The following is an 11,725-nucleotide window of genomic DNA, read 5'->3' on the forward strand; positions in this document are numbered from 1 at the left end:
GGAAATGGAAGATGGCGGAGGGGGGAGATACCGGAAATGGAAGATGGCGGAGGGGGGAGATACCAGAGGGGAGAGAGTGCCGAGATGCTGGAGGTTGGAGAAGATGCCGGAGGGGGGAGGAGATACCGGAGGGGGGGAGGTGCCGGAAGCTGTAGCTGAGGAGTCAGGACTGGACTCCGCTCACACACTGACCACACCGTGACCGTCAGAGTGACACAACGTGCAGCGTCCTGCAGTTGCGCATGCGCACTGAGCTGCTGTGTGCAAGTGGCTGCAGAGCCGACTCCTCCCACACACGTGATGATCACATTCTCCTGACGTCATCAAAGGTCCTACAGCACAAACTGTGAACGCCGGCGCTCAGTGTGACTCCTCCCACACACGTGGGCGATCATGTGAACGTGACGTCATCAAAGGTCCTTGTGCTCTGTAGGATGCAGTATCTAGAGTTCAAGAGACAGACGATCTCCTAATGCTCGGCCGATTCATCGCGCAGAGCCGCCGACTGTCCAGCATGGCGGTGCAGAGCCCCGAGTTTAAGGCTCTCTTCACGGAAGGTCTCAAAACCCTGACAGGTGAGAACTAGTAGGAAGGTGACTGTACAGATAATGAGGAGGCGGCTGTACAGATAATGAGGAGGCGGCTGTACAGATAATGAGGAGGCGGCTGTACAGATAATGAGGAGGCGGCTGTACAGATAATGAGGAGGCGGCTGTACAGATAATGAGGAGGCGGCTGTACAGATAATGAGGAGGCGGCTGTACAGATAATGAGGAGGCGGCTGTACAGATAATGAGGAGGCGGCTGTACAGATAATGAGGAGGCGGCTGTACAGATAATGAGGAGGCGGCTGTACAGATAATGAGGAGGCGACTGTACAGATAATGAGGAGGCGGCTGTACAGATAATGAGGAGGCGGCTGTACAGATAATGAGGAGGCGGCTGTACAGATAATGAGGAGGCGGCTGTACAGATAATGAGGAGGCGGCTGTACAGATAATGAGGAGGCGGCTGTACAGATAATGAGGAGGCGGCTGTACGGATAGTGAGGAGGCGGCTGTACAGATAATGAGGAGGCGGCTGTACAGATAGTGAGGAGGCGGCTGTACAGATAGTGAGGAGGCGGCTGTACAGATAATGAGGCGGCTGTACAGATAAAGAGGAGGCGGCTGTACAGATAATGAGGAGGCAGCTGTACGGATAGTGAGGAGGCGGCTGTACAGATAGTGAGGAGGCGGCTGTACAGATAATGAGGAGGCGGCTGTACAGATAGTGAGGAGGCGACTGTACAGATAATGAGGAGGCGGCTGTACAGATAATGAGGAGGCGACTGTACAGATAGTGAGGAGGCGACTGTACAGATAATGAGGAGGCGGCTGTACAGATAATGAGGCGGCGACTGTACAGATAATGAGGCGGCGACTGTACAGATAATGAGGAGGCGGCTGTACAGATAATGAGGAGGCGACTGTACAGATAATGAGGAGGCGGCTGTACAGATAATGAGGAGGCGGCTGTACAGATAATGAGGAGGCGACTGTACGGATAATGAGGAGGCGGCTGTACGGATAGTGAGGAGGCGACTGTACGGATAATGAGGAGGCGGCTGTACAGATAATGAGGAGGCGGCTGTACACATAATGAGGAGGCGGCTGTACGGATAGTGAGGAGGCGGCTGTACAGATAGTGAGGAGGCGACTGTACAGATAATGAGGAGGCGGCTGTACAGATAGTGAGGAGGCGGCTGTACGGATAGTGAGGAGGCGGCTGTACAGATAGTGAGGAGGCGACTGTACAGATAATGAGGAGGCGGCTGTACAGATAGTGAGGAGGCGGCTGTACAGATAATGAGGCGGCTGTACAGATAAAGAGGAGGCGGCTGTACAGATAATGAGGAGGCGGCTGTACGGATAGTGAGGAGGCGGCTGTACAGATAGTGAGGAGGCGGCTGTACAGATAATGAGGAGGCGGCTGTACAGATAGTGAGGAGGCGGCTGTACAGATAATGAGGCGGCTGTACAGATAAAGAGGAGGCGGCTGTACAGATAATGAGGAGGCGGCTGTACGGATAGTGAGGAGGCGGCTGTACAGATAATGAGGAGGCGGCTGTACAGATAGTGAGGAGGCGGCTGTACAGATAATGAGGAGGTGACTACAGATAGTGAGGAGGCGGCTGTACAGATAATGAGGAGGCGGCTGTACAGATAATGAGGAGGCGGCTGTACAGATAATGAGGAGGCGGCTGTACAGCTAGTGAGGAGGCGGCTGTACAGATAATGAGGAGGCGACTGTACGGATAATGAGGAGGCGGCTGTACGGATAGTGAGGAGGCGACTGTACGGATAATGAGGAGGCGGCTGTACAGATAGTGAGGAGGCGGCTGTACAGATAATGAGGAGGCGACTGTACAGATAATGAGGAGGCGGCTGTACAGATAATGAGGCGGCTGTACAGCTAGTGAGGAGGCGGCTGTACAGATAATGAGGAGGCGACTGTACAGATAATGAGGAGGCGGCTGTACAGATAATGAGGAGGCGGCTGTACAGATAATGAGGAGGCGGCTGTACAGATAATGAGGAGGCGGCTGTACAGATAATGAGGAGGCGGCTGTACAGATAATGAGGAGGCGGCTGTACAGATAGTGAGGAGGCGGCTGTACAGATAATGAGGAGGCGGCTGTACAGATAATGAGGAGGCGACTGTACAGATAATGAGGAGGCGGCTGTACAGATAATGAGGAGGCGGCTGTACAGATAATGAGGAGGCGACTGTACAGATAATGAGGAGGCGGCTGTACAGATAATGAGGAGGCGGCTGTACAGATAATGAGGAGGCGGCTGTACAGATAATGAGGAGGCGGCTGTACAGATAATGAGGAGGCGGCTGTACAGATAATGAGGAGGCGGCTGTACAGATAATGAGGAGGCGGCTGTACAGATAGTGAGGAGGCGGCTGTACAGATAGTGAGGAGGCGGCTGTACAGATAATGAGGAGGCGGCTGTACAGATAATGAGGCGGCTGTACAGATAGTGAGGAGGCGACTGTACAGATAATGAGGAGGCGACTGTACAGATAATGAGGAGGCGGCTGTACAGATAATGAGGAGGTGACTACAGATAGTGAGGAGGCGGCTGTACAGATAGTGAGGAGGCGGCTGTACAGATAGTGAGGAGGCGGCTGTACAGATAGTGAGGAGGCGGCTGTACAGATAATGAGGAGGTGACTAGAGATAATGAGGAGGCGGCTGTACAGATAATGAGGAGGTGACTACAGATAGGAGGCGGCTGTACAGATAGTGAGGAGGTGACTACAGATAGTGAGGAGGCGACTACAGATAGTGAGGAGGCGGCTGTACAGATAGTGAGGAGGCGGCTGTACAGATAGTGAGGAGGCGGCTGTACAGATAGTGAGGAGGCGGCTGTACAGATAGTGAGGAGGCGGCTGTACAGATAGTGAGGAGGCGGCTGTACAGATAGTGAGGAGGCGGCTGTACAGATAGTGAGGAGGCGGCTGTACAGATAGTGAGGAGGCGGCTGTACAGATAGTGGGGAGGCGACTGTACAGATAATGAGGAGGCGACTGTACAGATAGTGAGGAGGCGACTGTACAGATAATGAGGAGGCGACTGTACAGATAATGAGGAGGCGGCTGTACAGATAATGAGGAGGTGACTACAGATAGTGAGGAGGCGGCTGTACAGATAATGAGGAGGTGACTAGAGATAATGAGGAGGCGGCTGTACAGATAATGAGGTGACTACAGATAGTGAGGAGGCGGCTGTACAGATAGTGAGGAGGTGACTACAGATAGTGAGGAGGCGGCTGTACAGATAATGAGGAGGTGACTACAGATAGTGAGGAGGCGGCTGTACAGATAATGAGGAGGCGGCTGTACAGATAATGAGGAGGTGACTACAGATAATGAGGAGGCGGCTGTACAGATAATGAGGAGGCGACTGTACAGATAATGAGGAGGCGGCTGTACAGATAGTGAGGAGGCGGCTGTACAGATAATGAGGAGGTGACTAGAGATAATGAGGAGGCGGCTGTACAGATAATGAGGTGACTACAGATAGTGAGGAGGCGGCTGTACAGATAGTGAGGAGGTGACTACAGATAGTGAGGAGGCGGCTGTACAGATAATGAGGAGGTGACTACAGATAGTGAGGAGGCGGCTGTACAGATAATGAGGAGGCGACTACAGATAATGAGGAGGCGGCTGTACGGATAATGAGGAGGCGGCTGTACAGATAATGAGGAGGTGACTACAGATAATGAGGAGGCGGCTGTACGGATAATGAGGAGGCGGCTGTACAGATAATGAGGAGGCGGCTGTGCAGATAATGAGGAGCCGAGCTAATGTTTTTAATTATACAATTTTGGTGTGGATACAATTTTTTGATCGCCCGTTATTGCATTTTAATGCAATGTGGCGGCAACCCAAAAACAAAAACGTGATTCCAGCATTTGTAACTTTTTTTGTTACATCATCACTGATCGGTTGAATTTGTTTTATAGCTTTATAGATCGGGCGATTCTGAGCGCGGCGATACCAAATATTTGTAGACTTGATTTTCTTTTTTGTTTTATTTTGAATGGGGCAAAAGGGGGGGTTTTGAACTTTTATATTTTTTAATACTTTTAAAAACATAATTTTTTTTACTTTTGGCATATGTAGCAGAATTCCTCACTTGCTATGAGCGCCGACCACCAGGCGGCGCTCATAGCAATCCCGCAATGACAACCATAGAGGTCTGCTGGAGACCTCTGGCTGTCATGCTGACCCATTGGTGACCCGCGATCATGTGACGGGGTCACCAGTTTGCGGGATTAGTGACGTGCTTCTGGCAGCAACTGACAGCAGCATTTAATGGGTTAACAGCCACGGGTGGATCATGATTCCACCTGCAGCTGTTAGGGGCACATGTCAGCTGCAGGAAAAGATGTGGGCTCACTGCTGGAGCCCACATCAAAGGGAGGTACAAGACATGCACTGTACTAGTACGGCACATCTCGTGAAGGGATTAAGGTAACTTTTCGCTTTGCCGCTGCAGATTTATTTGCACGGGAGAAGTATGAGTTGCGGATTGCAGGAGGAGCCGTCCGCGATCTTCTCGCTGGGAAGCAGCCGCACGACGTGGACTTCGCCACCACGGCCACCCCCGATCAGATGAAGGATCTGTTCCTGAAGGAGGGAATCCGGCTGATTAACAACAAAGGAGAGAAGCACGGCACGGTGACCGCCAGGGTGAGCCGCTCACTGGGCGCCATGTTATTCTCCTGCCTGGGGGCACATGTTCATTCCGGCTCCTCCACACGTGTCTTAGGATTTCTGGCGTCAGGGGGTTGGGGGAGTTCGGGGGGCTTGTGAATTCAGGGGATTATTATTTTGGGTGTTTTACGTTCTCTGTCTCCGTTTTTTTTCAGATAAATCATCAGAACTTTGAAGTCACGACGCTGAGGGTCGACCTGCGGACGGACGGACGCCACGCAGAGGTGGAGTTCACTACAGACTGGGAGCAGGACGCGGAGCGGCGAGATCTCACCATCAACTCCATGTTTCTGGGTAACTGGGGGAAGGGGCCGGGGGTCCGCACTCTTCTCACTGATGAAGGTGGGGCGTTTGGGAAAGCCGCTTCCTGCAGAAGCAGTGACCGTGACTCCTTGGCCTCACGATCAGTGCCGATTCAGGCACAGCGCCTGCATCATTAATGTTCTGCGTTTTCTCAGGATTTGACGGCACGCTCTACGATTATTTCAATGGTTACGAGGATTTGAAGAACAGACGCATCCGGTTTGTGGGCGATCCCGCCAAGCGCATCCAGGAGGATTATCTGCGGATTCTGCGCTACCTCAGGTTAACGGAAACTCTTCAGATGAGGGGTTTGTTGTGGAGGCTGCGAGGGTCAGAACTGCTGTAAGGGAGGACGTTCGCTCTGGAGGACTCGTCGCTGCTTCATATTTTCTGTCACAGTCAGAGCTGCATTCACAATTCTGCTGGTGTCTTGTTCTGCTGAGGTGTAGTGTGGACAGCAGGCGTTGTGAGGCATTCTGGGGTAGAAGAAGCTTCATCGCAGGCAGTGCGGCACAATGTAGGCTCTCTGCTGAGAGCGTGAATATCTGCACAGCTGAATTTTGAGTACAGCTCTGGAGGTGACCAGAGCATAAAACATGATGTACATTTGATGTCCTACAGGTTTTATGGACGGATAGCCGAGAGATCTGGAGACCACAGTCCGTCCACCTTGGAAGCCATACGGGAGAGTGCGCCTGGGTTGGGCGGCATCTCAGGGGAAAGAATCTGGGTGGAACTAAAGAAGATTCTGGAAGGAAACCACGTCAATCACCTGATCCAACTGATCTACCAGCTGGGAGTCGCTCCTCATATTGGTGAGTGTCACGGGGATCAGACCTCTAGAAATAAATGTCCGGCCCTCCTGAAGAACTCAAGCAGCGGTTTTGTCTGTGGATCGGTTTAGTTTTGATCCAATTCTGCTTTTATTTCAGGATTACCGGAGAATGGAAATCTGGAGGAGTTTTCACGCGTCTGCTCCCAGGCCGAGCACTTGTCTCCTAAACCTATGACTCTTCTGACCGCACTGTTCTCACGCCCAGACGGGATCCAAAAACTGGACCTGAGGCTGAAGATCTCCCGGGAGGAGAAGGGGCTGGCGTTATTCTTATTGAAGGAACGGAAGGAACTGACAGTGGATCGCGCAGAGAGCGAACCTCTGAAGCCGTACCAGGACTATGTGATCGATGTGAGCACCGTAGGGTTAAACTCAGACCGGATCATAGACTTGAGCACGCGGTAGATCATAGCAGACCACAGCCCCAACCACATGGTAGAGTGTGCTGCACCGTAGATCATACCGACCACATGGTAGATCGTATCATGCTGGACCGTAGACCCGACCATGCGGTACATCTTGCCGGACTGTAGACCCGCCATGCAGTACATCGTGCCGGACTGTAGACCCGCCATGCAGTACATCGTGCCGGACTGTAGACCCGATCATGCGGTACATCGTGCTGGACCGTAGACTTTACCAACGCGGTACATAGTGCTGGACCGTAGACTCGACCACGCGGTAGTTCATATCTGAGCGCAGTCCCAACCACATTGTAGAGTGTACCGCACCGTAGATCATACCCGACCACATGGTAGATTATATCGTGCCAGACTGACCCGACCACATGGTAGATCATATCGTGCCGGACCGTAGACCCGACCACACAGTACATCGTGCCGGACTGTAGACTCGACCACGCAGTACATCGTGCTGGACTGTAGACTCGACCACGCGGTACATCGTGCTGGATCGTAGACTCGACCACGCGGTACATCATGCTGGACCGTAGACTTAACCAATGCGGTACATAGTGCTGGACCGCAGACTCGACCACACAGTAGTTCATATCGGAGCACAGCCCCAACCACATGGCAGAGTGCCGCACCGTAGATCATACCCGACCACATGGTAGATCATATCGTGCCGGACTGTAGACCCAACCACGCAGTACATCGTGGCGGACTGTAGACCCGACCACGTGGTACATCGTGCTGAACTGTAGCCTCGACCACGCGGTACATCATGCTGGACTGCAGACCCGACCACGCAGTATATCGTGCTGGACTGTAGCCTCGACCACGCGGTACATTGTGCTGGACTGTAGACCCGACCACGCAGTGCATCATGCTGGACTGTAGACTCGACCACGCGGTACATCGTGCTGGATCGTAGACTCGACCATGCGGTACATCGTGCTGGACTGCAGACCCGACACATGGTACATCGTGGCGGACTGTAGACCCGATCACGCGGTACATCGTGCTGGATCGTAGACTCGACCACGCGGTACATCATGCTGGACCGTAGACCGTAGACTTGACCATAGTGCTGGACCGCACTCGACCACGCGGTAGTTCATATCGGAGCCCAGCCCCAACCACATGGTAGAGTGCCGCACCGTAGATCATACCCGACCACATGTTAGATCATATTGTGCCGGACTGTAGACCCGACCATGCAGTACATCGTGTCCAGGGCCGGCGTCATCACCTGGCGTACCCGGGCAACTGCTGGGGCCCTGAACAAATGGGGGTCCCACTGGTGGCCGGGACACAAGGGAGCCCTGGCTGCTCCCCCAGCAGCTTCGGCACTACTTGAGCTCAGCCATCACTTAAACAAACATGGTCGCGCACAGTGCACTCTGCAGCTGTAGTAATGATGCAGCCGGGCAAACACACAACCGCATCACTTAGTAGCAGACACAGCTGCAGAGTGCACTGTGTGCAGCCATGTCTGACTGCCATCAAACAGCGCGCCCTCCATAGCCACATGTCAGAGCAGCCTGATAAGCGACAAGCCAGGGGGAGGTGAGTGAGGTGAGTGTCTGTCTGTGTATGATGTGCATATGTGTGTATATCTGTGTGTATGACTGTATATATTTATGTATTTTTGTGTATTTGTCTTCAAATACATGTATGTACATATCTGCGTATTGTGTGTGTGTGCTGTGCATGTCTGCGTATTGTATGTGTATATCTGCGTATTTTACTGTGTGTGTTCTGTGCATGTCTCCGTATTGTGTGTGCATGTCTGCGTACTGTGTATGTCTGCGTACTGTGTATGTCTGCGTACTGTAAGTGTATGTCTGCGTACTGTGTGTCTGCGTACTGTAAGTGTGTGTATGTCTGCGTACTGTGTGTCTGCATACTGTAAGTGTGTGTATGTCTATGTACTGTGTGCATGTCTACGTATTGTATGTTTGTACATGTCTGCGTACTGTATGTATGTGTATGTTTACGTGTTGTATGTGTATGTCTGCATATTGTGTGTGTGCATGTCTGTGTATTTTGTGTGTGCAGATCTGCCTATGTAAAGGATGAGGGGGAAGGCTAGGCCCTGTGTAGTATATCTATATTTCTCCTCCGTATCTGTGCATCATGAATCGTGGTATGTGGGCCCACTGAGACTCTTTTGCACGTGGCCCACAAAAACCTGGAGCCGGCCCTGATCATGTCGCACTGTAGACCCAACCAATGCAGTACATCGTGCTGGACCGTAGACTCGACCACGCGGCAGATCATATCAGAGCCCAGCCCCAACCACATGGTAGTGGGTGCCGTACCGTAGAGTATACGTGACCACATGGTAGATTATATCGTGCCGGATTGTAGACCCAACCAATGCAGTACATCGTGCTGGACCGTAGACTCGACCATGCGGCAGATCATATCAGAGCCCAGCCCCAACCACATGGTAGTGGGTGCCGTACCGTAGAGTATACGTGACCACATGGTAGATTATATCGTGCCGGATTGTAGACCCAACCAATGCAGTACATCGTGCTGGACCGTAGACTCGACCACGCGGCAGATCATATCAGAGCCCAGCCCCAACCACATGGTAGTGGGTGCCGTACCGTAGAGTATACGTGACCACATGGTAGATTATATCGTGCCGGATTGTAGACCCAACCAATGCAGTACATCGTGCTGGACCGTAGACTCGACCATGCGGCAGATCATATCAGAGCCCAGCCCCAGCCACATGGTAGTGTGTGCCGTACCGTAGATTATACGTGACCACATGGTAGATTATATCGTGCTGGACCGTAGACTCAACCAACGCAGTACATCGTGCTGGACCGTAGACTCGACCATGCGGCAGATCATATCAGAGCCCAGCCCCAGCCACATGGTAGTGGGTGCCGTACCGTAGATTATACGTGACCACATGGTAGATTATATCGTGCCGGATTGTAGACCCAACCAATGCAGTACATCGTGCTGGACCGCAGACTCGACCACGCGGCAGATCATATCAGAGCCCAGCCCCAGCCACATGGTAGTGTGTGCCGCACCATAGATTATACGTGACCACATGGTAGTGTGTGCCATACCGTAGATTATACGTGACCACATGGTAGATCATATCGTGCCGGACCGTAGACTCGACCCAACCTTGGACCCCACTGGACCATGTGTGACCATGGTATATAGTCTGTGAGAGCCACATGTTCAGGAACTTTGTATATCACACCGGTCATCTGTTCATGGTGTTGCTATTCTGCCTTAAACAAGCATTGTTATAAAATCCTCCATCCTCTGTGTATACCGTCCCTGTCTGCACAGCAAAGCTGTAAAGTGATCTACAGGGAATGTCAGTCCATTGTGAGCTCTAGTGGCCACATTGAGAACTGCAGCATCGGTGTATTACTAGTGATGACAATTGTGTGATGTTTCCTGCACCGAGTGGTCAGGATTTTCTTGTCCTCCTCACTTCATTATTTGACTTTTCCACCGCTTTCTCTTTCAGTCCCGTGAGCCGGACGCCCACAAGAAGGTCTGCGAATTGTTGAAGTACCAAGGTGAAGAACGACTCCTGACCCAGATGGAACAGTGGACCTTGCCCCGCTTCCCCATCAGCGGGCACGACCTGCGGCGTATGGGCATCTGCTCGGGGAAGGAGATGGGGAGGATTCTGCAGGAACTGAAGGAGCGATGGAAGGAAAGCGGCTACCGGGCCGACAAAGAGGAACTGTTAAACAGTGTGTCCAGGAGTGAAGGCACCGAGTGAGGCCGGGCCCATCCCCGGGGGTACAGTATTCATGGATCTGGGGGGCAGAGATGGTGGGAGCACAGGCGTCACTGTAGGGTCAGGCGCGGCCGCACGAGATCGAGCTCATCCCGGCGCCTCCAGTTTTATGTGATACAATGTTTCAGCTCCTCGTCACTTCCATTTGTGCTTGCTGTCAGTGAATGGAAACCTTGTGTACAGCCAGGCCATCATGGCGAGCGCTCGCTTGTTCAGTAAGATTGTGCTGTAACTCTTACTTTGTTCCAGAGCGGTGTGCAGCATTTCCCAAGGGACCCCGGTAATTACTCGTACCCCAATCCTCTAAGGACAACAGCCTGGCCTGATACAATGTAACAAACGTTCAGCTGTCAGAAGCACAAGGCCATAAAGGTTCTTATTCTAGGCCAGAGAGCAGCACTATTGTAAATGGAGAGGAGCAAAGAAAGGGGCAACTTTATTCACCCAAGAATTGGGGTAGAAAAGTTGTAACTTTCCGTGATTTTGCGTTAGATCCATAAACCTAATGAAAAAGTATCTGAGGCTCAGAAGTTACTGAACTTTTCACTCTTCAGCGCTCGCATCACACAGGATACCGCGCGCCTGATATCGGACTGGCGGAAATCACTCGGCGTTACCAACTTCATCCCGGTTTATCCTCCGCGGCTGCTTCATGCTCTCAGTAAAGTTGTTTTTTTTTCAAGAGTTGTTTTTTCCTTAGTGCAGACAAAACTGACATAAAAGAAATGAAACCTGTCACGTCCTTAATCACACAGGATGGGTTTCGTATGAATTTTTTCTTCATGCCTTTTACAGGAAAATGCTACTTTTTATGACCTTCATCACATTTGTGAGAGAGAGAACAAAAGCTACTGGCATTTCACATTCACAGACGCATGTTATGCAGCCACCACTAGGGGGAGCTCCCTGTATACAGAGATATAAGATTGTCTGCAGCCACCACTAGGGGGAGCTCCCTGTATACAGAGATACATGATAAGATCCTGTCTGCAGTCACCACTAGGGGGAGCTCCCTGTATACAGAGATACATGATAAGATCCTGTCTGCAGTCACCACTAGGGGGAGCTCCCTGTATACAGAGATACATGATAAGATCCTGTCTGCAGCCACCACTAGGGGGA

The 11,725-nt window shown here is 51.9% G+C and overlaps 1 protein-coding gene across 1 annotated transcript; it reads left to right on the forward strand.

Moving 5' to 3' along the window:
- Nucleotides 1–394: 394 nt before the first annotated feature.
- Nucleotides 395–11,281, forward strand: TRNT1 (tRNA nucleotidyl transferase 1). The gene is made up of 7 exons (XM_069736172.1): nt 395–575; nt 5,054–5,247; nt 5,427–5,565; nt 5,730–5,856; nt 6,196–6,389; nt 6,507–6,760; nt 10,325–11,281. The coding sequence occupies exons 1-7, from the start codon at nt 473–475 to the stop codon at nt 10,583–10,585; spliced, it is 1,272 nt and encodes a 423-aa protein (XP_069592273.1). The 5' UTR covers nt 395–472; the 3' UTR covers nt 10,586–11,281.
- The last annotated feature ends 444 nt before the right edge of the window (nt 11,282–11,725 follow it).

This window comes from Ranitomeya imitator, chromosome 8, assembly GCF_032444005.1.
Source record: "Ranitomeya imitator isolate aRanImi1 chromosome 8, aRanImi1.pri, whole genome shotgun sequence".
In the NCBI taxonomy this organism is placed as follows: Eukaryota; Metazoa; Chordata; class Amphibia; order Anura; family Dendrobatidae; genus Ranitomeya; species Ranitomeya imitator.

Excerpts from the sequence above, each read along its gene's own strand:
- TRNT1 (XM_069736172.1), top strand. The coding sequence starts at position 473 with ATGCTCGGCCGATTCATCGCGCAGAGCCGCCGACTGTCCAGCATGGCG. Across the intron at positions 6,390-6,506 it reads GGGAGTCGCTCCTCATATTG|GATTACCGGAGAATGGAAAT; the intron begins GTGAGTGTCACG and ends CTTTTATTTCAG. Across the intron at positions 6,761-10,324 it reads ACCAGGACTATGTGATCGAT|TCCCGTGAGCCGGACGCCCA; the intron begins GTGAGCACCGTA and ends TTTCTCTTTCAG.